Source organism: Ascaphus truei, chromosome 14, assembly GCF_040206685.1.
Source record: "Ascaphus truei isolate aAscTru1 chromosome 14, aAscTru1.hap1, whole genome shotgun sequence".
Lineage (NCBI taxonomy): Eukaryota > Metazoa > Chordata > Amphibia > Anura > Ascaphidae > Ascaphus > Ascaphus truei.
Genome location: NC_134496.1, coordinates 20,134,854 through 20,157,043, shown reverse-complemented (window position 1 = coordinate 20,157,043; position 22,190 = coordinate 20,134,854). Strand labels below are relative to the sequence as shown.

At 50.7% G+C, this 22,190-nt stretch overlaps 2 protein-coding genes across 4 annotated transcripts in view; one reads left to right on the top strand and one right to left on the bottom strand.

Annotated features, from left to right (window-relative positions):
* Positions 1 to 6,247: 6,247 nt before the first annotated feature.
* Positions 6,248 to 16,434, top strand: TRPT1 (tRNA phosphotransferase 1). Its single transcript, XM_075570024.1, has 8 exons — positions 6,248 to 6,484; positions 6,860 to 6,926; positions 9,710 to 9,791; positions 14,386 to 14,555; positions 15,414 to 15,582; positions 15,756 to 15,812; positions 15,946 to 16,056; positions 16,362 to 16,434. Exons 2-8 carry the CDS (start codon positions 6,873 to 6,875, stop codon positions 16,382 to 16,384), a joined length of 666 nt encoding a protein of 221 aa, XP_075426139.1. The 5' UTR covers positions 6,248 to 6,484; positions 6,860 to 6,872; the 3' UTR covers positions 16,385 to 16,434.
* The window catches only part of FERMT3 (FERM domain containing kindlin 3), a 26,267-nt gene continuing 20,505 nt past the window's right edge, over positions 16,429 to 22,190 (bottom strand). For all 3 annotated transcript variants that reach the window (XM_075570022.1, XM_075570020.1, XM_075570023.1), the window contains 4 exons: positions 20,740 to 20,955; positions 19,969 to 20,093; positions 19,709 to 19,850; positions 16,429 to 17,881 (listed from right to left, as the gene is read on the bottom strand). In XM_075570022.1, coding sequence (XP_075426137.1) covers positions 17,699 to 17,881; positions 19,709 to 19,850; positions 19,969 to 20,093; positions 20,740 to 20,955 — 666 coding nt within the window. In that variant the 3' untranslated portion in view covers positions 16,429 to 17,698. The remainder of the gene's footprint in view (positions 17,882 to 19,708; positions 19,851 to 19,968; positions 20,094 to 20,739; positions 20,956 to 22,190) is intronic.

The window sequence follows — 22,190 nt, the reverse complement described above, 5'->3', positions numbered from 1 at the left end:
TTGCAAATGCCAAAGGAAGTTAAATATTTGGAAAGGGCACAGACAGCGGCTGAGAAGGGAGCAGGGGATAAGAAAGAAGAAGAGGAAACACAGATTTCCAGGACTATTAGCAGCTGGCTACCTGCATTCGCAATTTGTGTGATAGGAGAGAGAGAGCCAGGCGCATACTCAGCGCTCAGAGGAATACGCAGTGTGGCAGGAAGGGGCAGATACACCTGTTCAAGCAGAAAGGATGACACCCTGGCTGAAGCTTTACTCGGATGGGTAGCAAAGTTCTTGTCTGAGAGTTTTTCGTTTGGGTTCAGAATTCTGTGTAGGAGAATCTGCGGGGAGTGAGGGGGGGTGCATAATTAATTGTAGCCCCTGCTACAAATAAACGGATAAGGAAAACTGAGAGCACAGCAAAAAGCGTGGAGCTGGAGGGCAATAGAAAAAATAACAAAAACTTTATTGAAACATGCCTAGTTTAAAAAGAGAAACCTCTAACGCGTTTCTCGCCAAGGGCGCTTTATCAAAGAAACGCGTTAGAGGTTTCTCTTTTTAAACTAGGCATGTTTCAATAAAGTTTTTGTTATTTTTTTCTATTGCCCTCCAGCTCCACGCTTTTTGCTGTGCTCTCAGTTCCCCTTTTTCCTTATCCTGCACTTACCTGTGGATGCACGCTGCTGCTGCTGCTGCTGCTGCTGCTGCTGCTGCCGCTGTTACCGGATGTCTTCCATTCACCAGCGGTTGATTTTGTGATTACCCCAATCACTGAACTGTATGCTGCGTTATTGTCCATCACTAGGGGATTCGGTCTGGCATTGCAGGGGTCTGCTGGTTCCCGTCGGGGGACCTCATGATCGCCGTGGCCAGCTTTTCCCTATACCTATGTGATTGCCTATGGGCTTCATTCGCTACAGCTACAGCTTTCTGCTTTATACTCAGGACTCCGGTACATCAAGGGTTAATGTGGATGCCTCCGCGTGATGCACGTGTGTCTACTGGGCTAGTAGCGCCACACACTGAGGTTCATTCCTCTCATTGCTACTAATAAACGGATACTGTGGACAATACAGAATTAATCTGCTCCACCTATCACATGGCGCGATAAGGAGGGTTTTTGTCACTTTTTTTTAGCCACCATAACTTAACTAAGTGTATATATGTATTCTTCTATGGTACCCCACCCGACATGAGATTGGGGGGTACACTCCTTCTGGTCACTGAGTGGTCTGGGTGCTGTGACCTGCTGGTAAACAGGAGGGCTGAGTGCTCCGCGGTGTTGTGGGGAGAGCCCAGGACAGGGACAGGAGGTGTGGGACAGGTTACCTTGTTCTCTCAGGGTGCACAGCGCCTCCAGCCAGCAGGGATCCCCTGGGGTCTCCAGAGGAGAGACCCCCACTGACACTCTATTCTCCAGACACAGGAACAGGGACACACACAGCAGCTTCTTTTCTGTGGATCGTTATTCAGTATAGATGTGCAAACAGCATACAGCATGATATCACAGGCATGGTGTAATCTCTGCCTCTCTGCTCATGGCAGCTTGAATTCCCCCCCTCCTTAGGCTAAGGCCCCACTCCCAGAGTCAGCGCGCCCGCACTGCAGACAGGCGGGGCGCTGACATACACAAACCGCGATATTTGGTCTGTAGGGAGCGGGAGGTGGGCGGGAGTGGGAGGTTTGAGCGGGAGGGGGGGCGTGGCTTGAGCGGAGGGACCCGCTACTCTCCCCCCCCTCCCTCCCTCCACGGCTCGGGTAAGTAAAGCAACACACACACACACACAGACAGAGGCAGGCACTCACGCACTCAGACACACATACACACACACAGACAGGCACTCACGCTGCTTTCCCCCCACACTCCTCCCCGCTCCCGAAGCCTCTCCTCCTCCCGAAGCCTCCCCTCCCCATTGGCTCACAGCCACACCACGTGACGCGTCAACGCTAGGGAACACCATTCTCTTGTATCCCATAGCGGCTGACGCGCCACAGCGTGTAGTAAGCTGTGCAGTCAGGGGGGACGGGGACCGGCTCCGCAGGATTCCCCTGCTGGTGGGGAACTCGCGTGTGGCCGCCCGCGCCACCGAGCGCAGCAGGACCGAGGCCTTATCCAGGTGGGGCAAGAGGGGGAGACCTCTTCTTAGCTTCTTATCTCTCTCTGCTCTCTCTCTAGACTAACTCACACTAACTTAATTTGGGAATATGTCTCAATTTGAATATCCTCAGGGAGTGTCTCTAGCTTTGAATCATTACAACTCAAAGCTGGATACCGATTGGCTCACACACACATCAGTCGGTGTTCCAACCCATATCCACCCTTTGGATTAACACATTCAAATGTTGCTTAGGCCTGCCCCTCAATATTGCTACATACCCAGAGCTGAAATGCAAAACAGACCAACTGAAGGAATTAACCTTTCCACTGCCTGTTCTAACAGGACTGACAGAGGAAAGGCCCAGAAGAATACATAGCTGCCGACGGCCAGGAGATATATATATATATATATATATATATATAGCCCTGTTTCCCCTTAAACAAGATGGCTACTGGTGCTGCCCTTTAACCTGTTGGCTCGCAGGGGCCTAAGCCTTCACCACGGGGAGCCTGGGGCGATATACTTATAACTTTGGTGCAGCACCTCCACCTGAGAGGGATCCCAACATAGTGGGAGGAGCTCCTCACAGGACACAAACAATAACCACACACGTAGTAAAATAGAAAGGCCTTTACTGGCACACATAGAACTAATACTCTAATACCTTATAACTCTATCAAACTAAATGTACAACTACCCATGCACCTCGCAGGGCTGTATCCCACCACCGTGTAACCCGCACCGTGTCCTGAGAATCCCAGTCCCTCAATGTCCCACAATGCCCACACCCAAACCCACAGTGTGTGACCGCGCAGCCCACCAATGGAATGTGTTAGAGTTGGTGCACTTTCTGTAATGGTACCTGCCGAGCGCTCCAGCACCCGGGCGCGCCGACAAGGATCAGAAGGGATCCGCGATCCAGCGATGTCCTCCACTGTGCGTTCTCCTCCACGTGGGATGGTATCCAGCCGGATGGTCCCACCTTGAAGACAGTCTCTGCCTCAGTTCAGTGGTCTGGTCCCAGACCACTGTGTCAGGATCACGCAGAGTAGAACTGTGTCCCTGACTTATAATAGCTAAGGGGCAAGGTTCCTATCTAAGGGCCTGTCCCTGTAGCTGCCACAAACTGATACTGGGAGTCGGGGCCTAGCTGGGGCCTAGGGGAAATCTGGCCTAGTACAGAGCGTCACAGACCCCTGCACACACACCTCTTACCCCTATCTTACTCCAGCTCCGACTGACTCCTCCTCTTCCAGCGCGCGAATACTATCTCCTTCTGTAGAAGACCTAACCGCGCGATTGGCTCCCTGACGTCATGTTGTACATGTGCGCCTGAGCACTATGGGGCTTGAAGTCCCCTCGGAACCTGCATGCGCAACCCTCAACTGGCCACTGCGACTTCTGGCGCTCCTCGCGCATGCGCAACATGGCCCAAGATGGCGGCGCCCTGCAGCAAGGGCCGCCAGAGCTTATATATCTATACTATAATTCTAAGTTGGATTCCGTTTTCCGTTTGTTTGTATCTCAGAAGCATCGAAATCTCACAAACGGCACCACGTAGCACAACCAAACTTTCACTGGACATTCTGCTGCGGATTTGTAGGTCAACGCAACTATTTTGAGCTTCCAATGTCACTCACCTCCCAAATTATGGACATTCTAATGTCCAGCAAATCTCTTAGTGCAGGAGCAGAGGGGCGGGGGGCGTGGCAACTAAGGGATGGGGCGTGTCCTTGTCTGGATCATGTGAGTGATTCTCAACCGGGGCTCCGTGGAGCAGCGTCCCTGTCTCTCCCCCCTCCGCTCTCCTCCTGGGGGGGAGGCTGCTGCTTCTCCTTACATGTGAGCTGAGGGAGGGAGAAAGGCTGCTTTTGCTTGCTGCAAACTTTGTGTGTGTGACTGTGTGACTGTGACAGTGTGTGTGACTGTGACAGTGTGTGTGACTGACTGTGTGTGACTGTGACTGTGTGTGTGTGTGTGTGACACTGTGTGTGTGTGACTGACTGTGTGTGACTGTGACAGTGTGTGTGACTGACTGTGTGTGACTGTGACAGTGTGTGTGACAGTGTGTGTGACAGTGTGTGTGACAGTGTGTGTGTGTGACAGTGTGTGTGTGACTGTGTGTGTGTGACTGTGTGTGTGTGACTGACAGTGTGTGTGACTGTGTGTGTGAGAGAGGAGAGAGAAGGGAGATTAGGAGGGAGAGGAGAGAGAAGGAGAGAGAGGCAGAGGATGTGAGATGCAGGGGGGTGAAGTGGGGTGATGTGGGATGCAGGGGGGGCGTGATATGAGATGCAGGGGGGTGAAGTGGGGTGATGTGGGATGCAGGGGGGGGTGATATGAGATGCAGGGGGTGGGTGATGTTTAAACCAAAATCATTACAAAATATATACACATTGTTTATTCAAAAGTATGAGTTAATTATTATTTATTACCCCTACTGCTTTACACATCTATTGTGTGATTTACCCCTGTCGAACATGTGTCATCCAGATAGGGGTTCCCCGAAATTTTACGAAATACTTAAAGAGTTCCTCCAAACAAAAAAGGTTGGGAATCACTGGTCATGTGAGATGTACGGGGGAGGTGTGCCGGGAGAGGGGGTCGGGGAGGGGGGGGGGAGATGTGCCAGTGGGGAGGTAGGGGGGAGATGTGCTAGCTAGCGGGGGGAGATGTACCAACGGGGGTGGGGGGCGGGAAAATGTGCCGCCAGTGGGGGGAGATGTACCAACAGGGGGGGGGGGGGAGGAAGAAATGACAGAGAGGAAAAAGCGCAGAGGGACTGGGATATGCGAGGGCCCGTCTGACCTTTCCTCGAGTATCCGCTTTGTTAGAGCAGCAGCAGCCGCCGCCATGAGCGACGTGGATGAGAAGCAGTTCCAGGGCAGAGTGAGAATACCGAGCAAGGCCCCTCCTGTACAGCAGCACGTATTTCATGTGTATATGTTCGCGTTGGCCAGTCCCCGGGCGGTGACTGGCGCAGCCCTGTCCCAGTAATAAAACAAATAATACGACCGGAAAGTAGTGCGATTCCGGATTAAACATCCTTTACGGGTGGCAGGGTGTTTGCTGGGAGGCGATGGTCGGTGGCTATGAGGTGATGGCGTCTGTGTCTGTCACAAGATGGCTCCTGTCTGCCATATAGAGGAGTGGGGGCTCAGATATATATCCTTATACACCCGATAAATATACCGCAAAACAAACCACCACATGTCGAACATAATTAGTTTACTCGGCACCACGGAGCACAACAAAATTTTCACTGGACATTCTGCTGCGGATTTGGCAGCGAGGGGACATGCCACAACAGCGCTGGGAGATGTGCCGCCAGCAGGGCGGAGGGGGGGGTGGGGCGGGGACATGTTCCGGCAGCGGGGGGAGACACAGACAGACACACACACACAGACAAATCTCACCCGCACTACATCCAGCAGGGGGGGGGGGGGCGGGAGATGTGCCGCCGGGAGGAGGGGGGGGGGGGGGGTGCGGCGGGGAGATGTGTCGTCAGCAGGGGGGGGGGGGACATTTATTCAATATTACATTCCCCGGGCGTAGCCGGGTACAAAAGCTAGTATTTAATAAATAAAGAATATCACTTGTGTGCACATTCACATGTCTCATACAGGTCTGCAACCCTGCCTTTCACCATTGTCACCTAGCATACAGTGCTCCCACTGCAGCAAGGGATTCTGGGAAATGGCATGCAAATGAGCACACGTGTCACTTTTTGCCTGGAATATCCATTCACATGGAGCCCATTTAAGCAGATGCATCGCCGTTCACACAGCTTTTAAACACAGCATGGAACTAGCAAAGCAAGTACAGACCACTCACAGACATGTTTCAACCTTGATGGGTATCATCAGTGTGAGGTTGGTGTATACTTGCTTTGAAATATTTCTAGGCTGGATAGGTTTACCATATCACATTTTAAGTTATGTGTGTACACACACACTACATGTAATTAATGTGTATGTATAGTTGTACATATATAATGTATCTGTATGTATATGTGTATCCTATCCATCAATCTCCTTGTCTTCTCGTCTCTCCACCCCCTAACCCTTTCCCTGCCAGAGAATCTCCCCATGGATGCAGTGTGTGGCATTGTGTGGCATTGTGTGGCAGTGTGTGGCAGTGTGTGGCATTGTGTGGCAGTGTGTGACACTGTGACACAGTGACAGTGCTGAGCTGTAACATTCCAGGCTAAATGCACAGGCTCAAATTCTGCTGGTCACCACCATCACGTGTCACCCTCCCCCTGTGTCACTGCCACAGCAGCGAATGGGACACTATGCAGGGCAGAGGAGGGGTTACGTGACACTTGAAACTACAACTCCCAGCATGCTATTGAACATTTCCATATTGTCACATGACCAGGAGACAAATTCCTAACAAAGCAGGTAAGTGGGGCTCTGTATTTACAATGCATTCTGGTCCCTGTAGTCCTGAGATCACTGTATTAGCAATGCATTCTGGTCCCTGTACTCCTGATCTCACTGTATTAGCAATGCATTCTGGTCCCTGTAGTCCTGAGATCACTGTATTAGCAATGCATTCTGGTCCCTGTAGTCCTGAGATCACTGTATTAGCAATGCATTCTGGTCCCTGTAGTCCTGAGATCACTATTTACAATGCATTCTGGTCCCTATAGTCCTGATTGTGGCTTTTGCAATGCATTCTGGTCCCCGTAGTCCTGATCTCTCTCTCTCTCTCTCGTTCTGTATATATAAAATAGAATAAATAACATGCATTTGATTTTGGGTCGTCTCTCACAGGATTTTAGGGGTGATGGAGAGATCGGACCCCGGTAATAGGAGGAGAGCAGCCCGCGGGAGGAGCCAGGTGAGAAAACGTGTGCATGTGTGTGTATTGTATTGTATTGTATGTTTTTATTTATATAGCGCCATAAATGTACATAGCGCTTCACAGCAGTAATACATGTGGTAATCAAATAAATAACAGATAATATAAATAACAGATCATGGGAATAAGTGCTTCAGACATACTGTAAAAGTAACATTAAGGAAGAGGAGTCCCTGCCCCGAGGAGCTTACAGTCTAATTGGTAGGTAGGGAGAACGTACAGAGACAGTAGGAGGGAGTTCTAGTAAGTGCGTCTGCAGGGGGCCAAGCTTTATGTATCATGTGTTCAGAATATTCACAGTGCTACTCGTATGCTTCTTTAAGCAGATGTGTCTTAAGGTGGGTCTTAAAGGTGGATAGAGAGGGTGCTAGTCGGGTATTGAGGGGAAGGGCATTCCAGAGGTGTGGGGCAGAAAGTGAGAAAGGTTTAAGGCGGGAGAGGGCTTTAGATACAAAGGGGGTAGAAAGAAGACATCCTTGAGAAGAACGCAAGAGTCGTGATGGTGCATAGCGAGAAATTAGAGCTGAGATGTAAGGAGGGGCAGAAGAGTGTAAAGCTTTAAAAGTGAGCAGGAGAATTGAGTGTGAGATACGTGATTTAATCGGAAGCCAGGAGAGGGATTTCATGAGGGGAGATGCTGAGACAGATCTAGGAAAGAGTAGAGTGATTCTGGCAGCAGCGTTTAGGATAGATTGTAGGGGAGACAGGTGAGAGGCAGGAAGGCCGGACAGCAGGAGGTTACAGTAATCGAGACGGGAGAGAATGAGGACCTGAGTCAGAGTTTTAGCAGTTGAGTAACAGAGGAAAGGACGTATCTTTGGGATATTGCAGAGGAAAAAGCGACAAGTTTTAGAAACGTTTTGAATATGAGAGGAGAATGAGAGAGAGGAATCAAGTGTAACCCCTAGGCAGCGTGCTTGGGCTACTGGGTGAATAATCGTATTTCCAATAGCAATGTGGAAGGAGGTAGTAGGGTCAGGTTTGGGAGGAAGTATGAGGAGCTGTTTTAGCCATGTTAAGTTTCAGTTGGCGAAGGGCCATCCAGGATGATATTCCAGAGAGACATTCAGAAACTTTGGTCTGTACAGCAGGTGTAAGGTCAGGGGTTGAAAGGTAAATTTGTGTGTCGTCAGCATAGAGGTGATATTTAAACCCAAAAGATGTGATTAGGTCACCTAGAGAGAGTGTGTACAGAGAAAAGAGAAGAGGTCCCAGGACAGAGCCCTGGGGTACCCCCACAGAGATATATGTATTATGTATATGTGTATATATGTATTAAACGGCAATAGCCGTGTTAGTCCAGTTGTGATAGTGCAGAATAAATGAGTTCTTCAGTATTAGGCGATACCTTTTTTATTTGGACTAACAATTTATGTCACAGGACAAGCTTCCGAGCGTTCCCCTCTCTTCCTCAGCTCAGCGATGCTGCTATACAAAGGTTTCTACAGTATGTTTTATACAGATTAGAAAAGAGAAAAAAGGGGAAAAACAGACAAAACAGACAAAACAGAGAGCTGGAGATGAGGGGGTGAGAAAGGGCTGTTTGAAGACACTGTTGATGTGGTGGTGACAAGGCAGGTGAGAATATGGCCGTGCCTATAGTGCCGTCGTTAGCGACGGCGACACGGCGGGTGTCATCACCCGTCGCCATCGCCACCGGCGAAAGCTATGTTTCGCCAGGCGGCGGCGGCGCGGGATTCCGGCACTTTGATTTGTTCATGTGCCGTCACGTGACGCGACGACCCTTGAAAAATCAAATTTTGCTGGCTTCAGATTTTCGCAACGGCGTCTTCGCTCTGTCGCGTGTCGCTGTCACGTGCACTATAAGCGCACGCGGCGGCAGCAATGTATTTGTTTTCGGGCGACGTCGCATCGACGTCGCCGGCACTATAAGCGCGGCTTACGGCTGAGTCCCCGCTGGCGCTGAGCGCGCTCCTGCTTGGAGAGCGCTCCAAGCATGAGCGCCGGGTGTCCTCCGATTACGCAAGCGCGGGGTAGGGGGGCGGCATTGCGGGCCAGCTGAGCGCGCAGGGAAGTATAGGTTTTTTTGTTTATGTAAGCGCCAATCGCGGGTGAGCGTGTGTGCACGCGCACGAGCGCCGCGCACACCGCGTGAGCGGGGACTTACATATATCTATATATGTAATTCCCCCGCCGCAAGCGCCGCCCGCTCAGCGCTAGCGGGGACTTAGCCTAAGGGATGGGGGGGCTGTACATCAACAGCAGCATGGAGGGGGGTGGGAGGTGAGAAACCCCATATCCGCATTAAGTCCTCGTGTTTTGGTGTCAAAGAGTCTTATCATTCTGAGTTCAAATGTTTTCCGTTCTTGGTGCTTTTAAACATTCCATTCAGAATTTTGATTTTTAAATATATATACTGTATATATATATATATATATCTATACATATATATAATGCATGTAATCACCACCAAGGTGATAAAAAGACAGCACTCACCAGGTAAAGTCCAAATAAACTGTATTCAGAGTGTTCACACCCCCTTGAGAAAGATCCCTTGAAGAGGATGGAAACGTTGGTATTTGTGTGAACACTCTGAATACAGTGTATTTGGACTTTACCTGGTGAGTGCTGTCTTTTTATCACCTTGCTGGTGATAACATGCATTATTCATCTTTATGGGCCAATCTTATACTATATTCCTAGGAGTGCCAGTGACCTCTTTTGAATATATATATATATATATGATATATAATAGGAAATGGAATATACACACCCACACACACTGTACATATCTTTCTCAGGACCCAGACGTGCGTTTATCGAAGCTTCTGTCCTACGCTCTGCGTCACGGAGCTGTCACTCTGGGGCTGCCCATGGGAACAGGTGATGTGTGCATGTACAAATGTCTTTATATGTACCCACATGTGTACAGCTATATATATATATATACGGCGGACAGGAGATCTTAGTACAAAAAGAGATCTGTGTGCATTCAAATTCTTCTTCCTTTTTTTTTTTTGGTTTGAATGTATATATGTATATATATATATACATATATACATATATACATATATACATACATACATACATACATGTGCAGCTGTATACATGTATCTATATGTGTGCGTGTACCCCTTCCCCCCACCTCCTCTCCCCCTTCCTCCCTCCCCACCACCTCTCCCCGTTCCCCCCCCTCTTTCCCGTTCCCCCCCTCTTTCCCGGTTCCCCCCCTCTTTCCCCCCCCACAATCGGAGACAGGAGGTGCCAGTCGGTGTGGATATTGAGGAGTCTGAGTCTCCGGGCACATGCGCCCTGTGGTAACATGTCCCTAACATGTCCCTAACATGTCCCTAACATGTACTGCCTGATATGTTGAGTTTTGATGTACTGTATGTTTTTATTTTCATACAATCCAGGGGGAGCATATGGGGAAAAAAGACAAACAACACAGACAATTTAAGTGCAGACGTTTGAAAGTGTGGCGTGGCAGTGAGTGTGGCGTGGCAGTGAGTGTGGCGTGGCAGTGAGTGTGGCGTGGCAGTGAGTGTGGCGTGGCAGTGAGTGTGGCGTGGCAGTGAGTGTGGCGTGGCAGTGAGGGTAACTTGGCTCTATACACAGCCTACTTATGTGAGTGATGTTGAAATAAAAATAACAATGTGTCTAATTTATCGGTATATAATCAATCTCCGCTTCCATCTTTATCTGCCATCGATTTATTCACAATAGATATCAAGGGTAATGAATATTATCATTAGATGGGGTCTTATTCTGGGGTCTTATTCTGGGGTCTTATTCTGGGTATTCCACTTGGGAAATGGGGAAAAGAGCAGCAAGAACTATACACGTAGGGTGTTTTTACAGAAGCAGCATTCATCCGCTACCAACTAAGGGCTGTTATATACAGGATTCGGCCGCGCGTTCCTATGCGAACACGCGTGCACCTGCCGCATGCTTTTCCTGTATATAGTGCCGGGAGCTGCAGGTAATGTATATATGTGTGTGTATGTATATGTGTGAGTATATGTGTGTGTGTGTATGTGTGTGTATGTGTGTGTGTGTATGTGTGAGTGTATGTGTGTGCATGGGTTGTGTGTGTGAAGGGAAGTGCTAGATAAGATTCTTTTAATGGAAAAAAAAACTTTAATAAATATATATATTTTTTAACTTCTGCAATCATTCACACACAAACACACATCCATATAAACACAGATACATGCATACACACACACACACACACACACACACACACACACACACACACACACACACACACACACACACACACACACACACACACACACACACACACACACACACACACACACACACACACACATCCATATAAACACAGATACATACACACACACACACACACACACACACACACACACACACACACACACACACACACACACACACACACACACACACACACACACACACACAAACACACATCCATATAAACACAGATACATACACACACACACACACACACACACACACACACACACACACACACACACACACAAACACACATCCATATAAACACAGATACACACACACACATCCATATAAACACAGATACATGCATACACACACACACACACACACACACACACACACACACACACACACACAAACACACATCCATATAAACACAGATACATGCATACACACACACACACACACACACACACACACACACACACACACACACACACACACAAACACACATCCATATAAACACAGATACATGCATACATACACACACACACACACAAACACACATCCATATAAACACAGATACATGCACACACACACACACACACACACACACACACACACACACACACACACACACACACACACACATACATACATATACATACATTTGAGCGCAGGCAGCGGCGCGAAAAGATGAATTTCCTGCACAGCTATAGAAAGGCTGACTCACGTCAGTCAACTAAACATCCGCGCGCGCGCACGGCACTATAAAACGGGCCTAAGAGGCAAAAAATCATGTGAAACCCAAAAATCATGTGAAACCGCTTTGGGTTACAGATGTCGCGCGTGTGTGTGTGTGTGTGTGTGTGTGTGTGTGTGTGTGTGTGTGTGTGTGTGTGTGTGTGTGTGTGTGTGTGTGTGTGTGTGTGTGTGTGTGTGTGTGTGTGTGTGTGTGTGTGTGTGTGTGTGTGACACATCCTACTTGTACAGCATTAATACAATGTGACAAAGAGAGATCCATATAATAGACCTCAACATCCAAAGAGAAGCCGAAGGACAGAAACCCAGGCTGGTCACACTCATACGGGGGGTCAGCAAAATGAGTGTATGGGAACCAGGAAAGATACATTCTAGCACTAGGTCAGTCCTTGATGGTTATATAAACATGCATGAAAAGCAATCCCACAATCTGTGTAAATAGGCAATTGAAATGGCCAGGGAGGAAGAGAGAAAACAGGAGAGACATAATTGGGATATTATCCTACAAATGCAGATCTGCCAGAATGCAATGTTATTTCAGAAATGGCGCAAGGTCTATTTCTAGATTGAGTCCCCTAGGGGTTAACGTCCTCAATCGATGTATCCAGAATGCCTCTCGTTTCAGCAATTCTGAACCCCTGTCTCCCCCTCCCCAGCTGAACCCCTGTCTCCCCCTCCCCAGCTGAACCCCTGTCTCCCCCTCCCCAGCTGAACCCCTGTCTCCCCTTCCCCAGCTGAACCCCTGTCTCCCCCTCCCCAGTGGCTGGACATGTTCTAATGCTGTAAAGTGTAGGCCTGTTGGATGCCCATCATGAAATTGTAAAAAGTGATTCGTATACTGTGGGGGGTTCGGTATACTGTGGGGGGTTCGGTATACTGTGGGGGGTTCGGTATACTGTGGGGGGTTCGGTATACTGTGGGGGGTTCGGTATACTGTGGGGGGTTCGGTATACTGTGGGGGGTTCGGTATACTGTGGGGGGTTCGGTATACTGTGGGGGGTTCGTTTCCTTTTAATGCTACTTAGATGTTCCATAATTCTCGTTCTTACTGGTATGATGGTTTTCCCGACATATTGCAACTTGCAGGAACATTCCAGCAAATATATTACATAGCCTGCCCCGCATGTTATACGTGTCTCCACACTGAATACCTCACCAGTAATGTTACAGCAAAAACTCATTTGATTGGGTGATCTAAATTGACAGGCGCTGCAATTCTTCCAGCCAGAGAATCCCTTGCTGTTCTTTAGCCAGCTGTTATCTTCTCACTATCTTCTGTCTCAATGCACTGGGTGCCGGTTTGTTCTTTAGGTTACGAGCTTTCCTAAATATTACATCAGGTCTCTCTGGAATGTAGTCTCTATTTCTCCCTATCGGTACTACCTCCCCTGTGTCACTGGATGGGATTCCTGAGCACTATATACCCTCAAAGAACTGCCAGTCGCAGCTTTATTTGAAAGTGCCTTGAAACTACCAGTATCCTGTGAGTAGGCTGTGTATAGACAGACCCAAGTTACCCGCACTGCCACGCGACACGCACTGCCACGCGACACGCACTGCCACGCCACACTCACTGCCACGCCACACGCACTGCCACGTCACACGCACTACCACGCGACACTCACTGCCACGCGACACTCACTGCCACGCCACACGCACTGCCACGCCACATGCGATGCCACGCGACACTCACTGCCACGCCATAGTTTCAAACGTCTGCACTTAAATTGTCTGTGTTGTTTGTCTTTTTCCCCCATATGCTCCCCCTGGATTGTATGAAAATATTCTCACGCCCTGGAACCAGTGAAGACCGCTCCCGCCAGGGGGTCTGAGCTGGGAGATAAGACTTTATCTTCTGTATAATTTTATTATTCACATTTTGCACTATTAGATTTTTTTCTTAAGTGTTAAATATTTAGCTAATCACTTTAATATTAGCGATCACATTAATATTAGCGATCACTTTAATATTAGCGATCACTTTAATATTAGCGATCACTTGCTGCTGTTCGTGCATTTTTTACATTCCCTGCAATGAGCAATAATACTTCCTGATACACTACGAGTTGTGCGCTGTTTTTGTTTTCTCTCTATTACCTCCCATGTGTGTTAAGACTGGGCACCCAGGGCAGGCGAGTGTCCAGATGTGATCGCAGTATGTATGAAGTGCAGCTGTGTGTAAATCTACATGTCCTGTGGTATTCCCAAACCTGGGAACATAAATAAAGATTGAAGTGGTAATATAATAAAAACCCGGCGCCATCTTTTCCCCCAGCCAGTCCGAGATGGGGTAAATCTATACAAATGTCAAACACACAACTACACCGATGTAACCTCCCTAGTGAGCCAGCAAGAGGGAGGGATAGAAATATATATATAAATATCGGTATCTGTGTGTATCTATATACATGTCTATATACCCATCTATATGTACAGGTGTGTGTGTGTGTATACTGTATGTGTATATATATATAACAGCTCTCTCCCTCCTCAGATGGCTTTGTCCCTCTCTCTTCACTCCTCCCCCTCCCCCAGTTTAGCTCCTTCTCTCGAGATGATGTGGAACGCGTGGTCTGCACTAATGACAAGCAGCGCTTCAGCACGCGACGCTCTGGGCCCGAGGGGGTCCTGGAAATTCGAGCCAATCAGGGCCATTCCTTACAGGTACTGTGTAATCCCAATACTCCCTGACCAGAGGCCGGCTCTGTGTGTGTGTGTGTGCGTGCGTGCGTGCGTGTCTAGGTAACCATAGAGTCAAATAACAAACAGCTCCACATCCTCCATGTGTTATGTGTCCCTGAGGTTACCTACGTTCCTCTATAATTACCTATTGGCTGTTATTTGTGATGCGTCACTCTACAAAGATTGAAATGAATGGAATAGAACTAGAAAAGGTTGGAAACGACCTATCTTGTCCGACGAGTAACAATGGCTGGAAACCTTCCTAATTAAGTCAATCTGAGAAAATAAATATATATATATATATATGGGATGGAGCGTGTTTGGCCTCTATAGGAAAGTGTTGGACCCGTGTATCAGCCCGTGCTCACGTGTGGGTGTGACCCATGTATCAGCCGGTGCTCACGTGTGGGTGTGAGACTTGGAGTATGGAGAGATGCATGCTGGGTATTATCCGGAGACAGGAAACAGAATGGATTGGTTTGCAAACCCAAAGGTCTGTGACATATAATGTGTGTATATGAAGAAGTGACCATCCTTGGATGAAGATAGCACTCACCTGGATTCCAAGGGGTACCAAGACAACACCATTTAATGGACCCATTGGGCTTTTGACATTATACATTGATCATGTCATATGTTAATATCTCCACTCAATAAAATCTCTCTCCACCCCTCCAATCTCCCTTTTTCTCCCCTCCAATGTCCCTCTCCCCACCCCTCTTCTCCCTCTCCGCACCCCTCCTCTCTCCCCACCCCTTCTGTCTCCCTCCCCACCTCGCTATCTCTCCCCACCTGTTCTCTCTCTCTTTCTCCCTACCCCTCTCTCGCTGTCTCCTTCAGGTAGAGGTTGATCTCACCCCGCTGGGGGCGGAGCTTCCTCACCAGGCTCTTCACGGCACTTACCTCCGTCATTGGCCCTCCATTCTCCGCGGCGGTCTCTCGCGTATGAAGCGCACACACATCCACCTGTCTACGGAGCTCCCGGGAGAAGGCGGGGGCGTTATCAGCGGTAAGATGGCCATTAAGGGGTCATTGTGAAATGTTAGCGGGGGGGGGGGGTAATTATCAACGTTATGTGGCACCTTGTGTAGAGCTGGGTCATTATCCGAGGTGAGGGGCCCCTGGGGTGACAGACAGGATTTGTGGTGGGACTCATACAAAGTATAATGTCTCCCCCCGCAGGCCTGCGCAGTGACTGTGAAGTCGCCATATTTATAGACTTGCAGAAAGCTGTAGCAGGTGAGACTTCCTCTCCCTCCTTCTCTGACTCCCTCTCTCACACACTCACTTCTCTTTCTCACACTCACCCCTTTCTCACAAACACACCCTCCTTCTGACTCCCTCTCTCACCCTCACCCCTCACTCTCTCTAGATGGGATCTCTTTTTACTGGTCCTGTAATCGTGTCCTTCTGACCCCTGGGAATACCGACGGTCTCCTTCTCCCGGAATATTTCCTGCGGGTCCTGCAGCTCCGACCTCAAAGTACGTCTGTGGGAACTTCATTTAGGGAGAAAACCAAATAATATTAAATACCCTGCGGCCACTGTGTATTTCACGTGTATGTCACTAATGGCATCATGCACTGACACCCTGTGGTCACTGTTTGTATTACATATGTATATTTCTACAGGTATTATAGTGACACTCTGTCGTCACAGTGTGTATTACACTTGTTTATTCCTATGGGTCTCATCACAGGGATGGTGACACCCTCTGGACATTTTTTGAATTACAGTGGTATATATATTTTTTTATGCTGACTTCCCTCCTCTCCCTCTCTCTCACAGAGCGGCTCATTCCCCTGGTATAAGGGATGCTAGATCGCCTCCTGCCCAAATAAATCAGATTCAATGCTTAGAATTACATGTCCAGTTTAATGTGTTATAGAAGAACAAATACTGCGCGCGTGTGTGTGTGTTTGTTTGTGTGTGTGTATACACATGCAAACAAAATGGCAGCACTCGCTCAAAATGGAAGCTCTGAGGGCCAGTCTGTGCAAGGTAGGAAAAATAGTATATAATGGGTTTAATATTCCAAATTGCAATGAATACCCCGCACAAGAAGATTATAGAAATAATAAAGATATTACTTTATTAATACATAGCACGCCCAGACCTTCGTCAGAGGCCGAAATGTCGGGTCTGGGTGTGATATATATGTATTAATAAAGTAATATCTTTAATATTTTTCTATAGTCTTCTTGCTGGTATTAATTTCAATTGGAAGCATATGTGCGTTCCCAACATATACACTTAGAAATACAACGTATAGTCTCAGATATCTGTGGACATATTTGTATGTGTGCGCACACCAACACACACGCACCAACACACACGCACCAACACACACGCACGTGTATTAATTCCTTTCCTTAGAAGTATTACTGATGAGACATGATATGTATAAAGTTACTCTCTACATAGTATGTGTTTCCTCAGCATTTATACATACAGCAAGCGTGTTCTCAGCATTTATACATACAGTAAGCGTGTTCTCAGTATTTATACATACAGTAAGCGTGTTCTCAGCATTTATACATACAGTAAGCGTGTTCTCAGTATTTATACATACAGTAAGCGTGTTCTCAGCATTTATACATACAGTAAGCGTGTTCTCAGCATTTATACATACAGTAAGCGTGTTATCACCCCGCCTGAATGTCCGATACGACACACAAAGAGGGTCCTCTATCGGCACTAAAAATTCCACTGACAGCCACGGGGCAAAGAATTCACAGCAGCAACACAGCTGAGGCACTGGGATCAAAACCGTGGTGCATGCTGGGGTAGAAACGGAATGCAGGAGACGTCCAGTGGTAAACGTGGCTTGTAAGTATGACGCCCATGCAGGCAATTTGATCAGAGAAGTTGGGGGTTAAGGAGCGTGGGAACAGTGGCAGTTTGTGTGGCAGCTGAGCTCATGCAAAAAGTTGTGTGATGGCCACGGTGCGTGGCGCCTCCGGCAGGGAGGGTGGAACGGTTCGGAAGGCCATGTAAGAAAGGGGCCATATCTGGGATAGGGTCAGAGGGCCGCATGGTGTCCACGTTTGGAGGGGGTCCAAAGGCCACGTGGTGTCTACAGAACGGGGGTCAGAGGGCTATGTGGAGTTCACGTAAGGGGGGGGTCAGAGCGCCTCGTGGCCGCCCGTCAGCTTGTGGAAGAGCTCCTCGTTGAGCCCCCCCACTCCCCCATCCCTGCCACGCGTGGACATAAAGATGTAGCCCCCAATGTACTCGTGGACGACTTTGCAGGGTGCGGAGACGCAGGTGAAGGCCACGTTTATATTCTCCGTGAACTCAATCGCCACCTGGGAAACGGAGCGAGGGGAGAGAGGCAGGGAAATAACAAAAATATTCATACCCCCTCCATCTCCCATTCTCTCCCCCCTTCCATCTCCCACTCCCTCCATCTCCCCTTCTCTCCCCCCCTCCATCTCCCCTTCTCTCCCCCTCCATCTCCCCTTATCTCCCCCCTCCATCTCCCCTTCTCTCCCCCCTCCATCTCCCCTTCTCTCCCCCCCTCCATCTCCCCTTCTCTCGCCCCCTCCATCTCCCCTTCTCTATCCCCCCTTCATCTCCCATTCTCTCCCCCCTCCATCTCCTATTCTCTCCCCCCTCCATCTCCCATTCTCTCCCCCCTCCATCCCCCCTTCTCCCCCCCCTCCATCTCCCCTTCTCTCCCCCCCTCCATCTCCCCTTCTCTCCCCCCCTCCATCTCCCCTTCTCTCCCCCCCTCCATCTCCCCTTCTCTCCCCCCCTCCATCTCCCCTTCTCTCCCCCCTCCATCTCCCCTTCTCTCCCCCCCTCCATCTCCCCTTCTCTCCCCCCCCTCCATCTCCCCTTCTCTCCCCCCCCTCCATCTCCCCTTCTCTCCCCCCCCCTCCATCTCCCCTTCTCTCCCCCCCCTCCATCTCCCCTTCTCTCCCCCCCACCTCCATCTCCCCTCTCCCCCCCCTCCATCTCCCCTTCTCTCCCCCCCTCCATCTCCCCTTCTCTCCCCCCCTCCATCTCCCCTTCTCTCCCCCCTCCATCTCCCCTTCTCTCCCCCCTCCATCTCCCCTTCTCTCCCCCCCTCCATCTCCCCTTCTCTCCCCCCCTCCATCTCCCCTCTTCCATCTCCCACTCCCCTTCATCTCCCCTTCTCTTCCCCCCCCTCCATCTCTCCTTCTCTTCCCCCCTCCATCTCCCCTTCTCTCCCCCCCTCCATCTCCCCTTCTCTCCCCCCCTCCATCTCCTCTTCCATCTCCCACTGCCCTTCATCTCCCCTTCTCTTCCCCCCCCTCCATCTCCCCTTCTCTTCCCCCCTCCATCTCCCCTTCTCTCCCCCCCTCCATCTCCCCTTCTCTCCCCCCCTCCATCTCCCCTTCTCTCCCCCCCTCCATCTCCCCTTCTCTCCCCCCCTCCATCTCCTCTTCCATCTCCCACTGCCCTTCATCTCCCCTTCTCTTCCCCCCCCTCCATCTCCCCTTCTCTTCCCCCCTCCATCTCCCCTTCTCTCCCCCCCTCCATCCCCCCTTCTCTCCCCCCCCTCCATCTCCCCTTCTCTCCCCCCCTCCATCTCCCCTTCTCTCCCCCCCTCCATCTCCTCTTCCATCTCCCACTCCCTCCATCTCCCCTTCTCTCCCCCCTCCATCTCCCCTTCTCTCCCCCCTCCATCTCCCCTTCTCTCCCCCCCTCCATCTCCCCTTCTCTCCCCCCCTCCATCTCCCCTTATCTCCCCCCCTCCATCTCCCCTTATCTCCCCCCTCCATCTCCCCTTCTCTCCCCCCCTCCATCTCCCCTTCTCTATCCCCCCCTCCATCTCCCCTTCTCTCCCCCCCTCCATCTCCCCTTCTCTCTCCCCCCCCCTCCATCTCCCCTTCTCCATCTCCCCTTCTCTCTCTCCCCCCTCCATCTCCCCTTCTCTCCCCCCCCTCCATCTCCCCTTCTCTCCCCCCTCCATCTCCCCTTCTCTCCCCCCCCCTCCATCTCCCCTTCTCTCCCCCCCCCTCCATCTCCCCCCTCCATCTCCCCTTCTCTCCCCCCCCTCCATCTCCCCTTCTCTCCCCCCCCCTCCATCTCCCCTTCTCTCCCCCCCCCTCCATCTCCCCTTCTCTCCCCCCCCCCTCCATCTCCCCTTCTCTCCCCCTCCTCACCTGTCTGATGTCCCAGTTCACATTCCACTGTTTCATGTCACTGTACAGCCACGTTTTCACCACGTCTCCCACACTCAGGTCGATGCGGATCAGGCGGTTACTGGCGATACCCAGAATCTCATCCCGGCGGGAACCCTTAAATCTGACGGGGGAGGGAAAAAAGGGGGGTGAATTGGCTTCCCGAGGGTCTCCGGTCGTGGCAGAGCCTGTGGGAGGGGAGGGGAGGGGGGGGGGGGTCAGGGGGGGGGGGGGTCACCAACCTTACAAGGAAGTATGAGACCCCAAAGTCCGGCAGGGACTGCCAGGCCTGAATAAGGCGCAGTTTGGCGTCTACGAGAGAAAGTTGTGCAATGTTCTGATACGCCTCCAGGATCCGAGGAGTTAACTGCAAAACAGGAGGTGAGAACTCAAGAGTCCTGCAAGGCATCGCTTAACCCCTCACCTACCAGAGCCCTGCAGGGCATCGCTTAACCCCTCACCTACCAGAGCCCTGCAGGGCATCGCTTAACCCCCTCCACGGCCAAACATGCCAAGCATCACTTAACCCCTCCACGGCCAGAGACATGCCAAGCGTCACTTAACCCCTCCACAACCAGAGACATGCCAAGCGTCACTTAACCCCTCCACGGCCAGAGACATGCCAAGCGTCACTTAACCCCTCCACAGCCAGAGACATGCCAAGCGTCACTTAACCTCTCCACGGCCAGAGACATGCCAAGCGTCACTTAACCCCTCCACGGCCAGAGACTTGCCAAGCGTCACTTAACCCCTCCACGGCCAGAGACTTGCCAAGCGTCACTTAACCCCTCCACAACCAGAGACATGCCACGTGTCACTTAACCCCTCCACAACCAGAGACATGCCAAGCGTCACTTAACCCCTCCACAACCAGAGACATGCCAAGCGTCACTTAACCCCTCCACAACCAGAGACATGCCAAGCGTCACTTAACCTCTCCACTGCCAGAAACGCTGAGCGTCACTTAACCCCTCCACTACCAGAGCCCTGCAGAGCATCACTTAACCCCTCACCTGCTTTGGTTTGAGTCTCTTCTGGTATCGGGGGGACACCAGCGTGTGCATGCTTACGGTGTCCGGCGCTGCGGAGCTGGACGTTTGGGGACTGGATTTCTGCAGGCTGAGGAAGGACAGGACGTTCTGCACCTCGCTGGAGTATGACGCGTCACCCATAGTGCGCCCCTTAGCTGCCAGGCGGCACCCGGCCACCCAGTGCGCATACTGCTGCTCCTGAGAGGGTGACACAGCGGGAGCTATAACTCTGCCCCTCCCCCCGCAGGGTGACACAGTGACACAGAGAAGGGAGCTATGAGTCTGTCCCTCCCCCCGCAGGGTGACAGTGACACAGACAGAAGGGAGCTATGAGTCTGTCTCTCCCTCCCCACCCCCCCACCCACCAGGGTGACACAGTGACACAGACAGAAGGGAGCTATGAGCCTGTCCCTCCCCCCGCAGGGTGACACAGTGACAGACAGAAGGGAGCTATGAGTCTGTCCCTCCCCCGCAGGGTGACACTGTGACACAGACAGAAGGGAGCTATGAGCCTGTCCCTCCCCCCGCAGGGTGACACAGTGACACAGACAGAAGGGAGCTATGAGTCTGTCCCTCCTCCCGCAGGGTGACACAGTGACACATACAGAAGGGAGCTATATGTCTGTCCCTCCCCCCGCAGGGTGACACAGTGACACAGACAGAAGGGAGCTATAACTCTGCCCCTCCCCCCGCAGGGTGACACAGTGACACAGACAGAAGGGAGCTATAACTCTGCCCCTCCCCCCACAGGGTGACACATTGACACAGACAGAAGGGAGCTATGAGTCTGTCTCTCCCACCCCCCCACCCCCCCCCAGGTGACACAAGAAGTGACCTGTTGTTTTTTCCTCCGTAATATAACTAAGATATGCCCTTTCCTCTGTTGCTCGACTGCTAAAACTCTGACTCAGGCCCTCATTCTCTCCCGTCTCGATTACTGTAACCTCCTGCTGTCCGGCCTTCCTGCCTCTCACCTGTCTCCCCTACAATCTATCCTAAACGCTGCTGCCAGAATCACTCTACTCTTTCCTAGATCTGTCTCAGCGTCTCCCCTCCTGAAATCCCTCTCCTGGCTTCCGATCAAATCCCGCATCTCACACTCAATTCTCCTCACTTTTAAAGCTCTACATTCTTCTGCCCCTCCTTACATCTCAGCCCTAATTTCTCGCTATGCACCATCCAGACTCTTGCGTTCTGCTCAAGGATGTCTTCTCTCTACCCCCTTTGTATCTAAAGTTCTCTCCCGCCTTAAACCTTTCTCACTGACTGCCCCACACCTCTGGAATGCCCGTCCCCTCAATACCCGACTAGCACCCTCTCTATCCACCTTAAAACACACCTGCTTAAGGAAGCAAATGAGTAGCTCTGTGGCTGTTACTATACACCTCATACATAAAGCTTGGCCCCCTGCAGACGCACTTACCAGAACGTTC

Excerpts from the sequence above, each read along its gene's own strand:
- TRPT1 (XM_075570024.1), top strand. The coding sequence starts at position 6,873 with ATGGAGAGATCGGACCCCGGTAATAGGAGGAGAGCAGCCCGCGGGAGG. Across the intron at positions 9,792-14,385 it reads GGGGCTGCCCATGGGAACAG|ATGGCTTTGTCCCTCTCTCT; the intron begins GTGATGTGTGCA and ends CTCCCTCCTCAG. Across the intron at positions 15,813-15,945 it reads CTTGCAGAAAGCTGTAGCAG|ATGGGATCTCTTTTTACTGG; the intron begins GTGAGACTTCCT and ends CACTCTCTCTAG.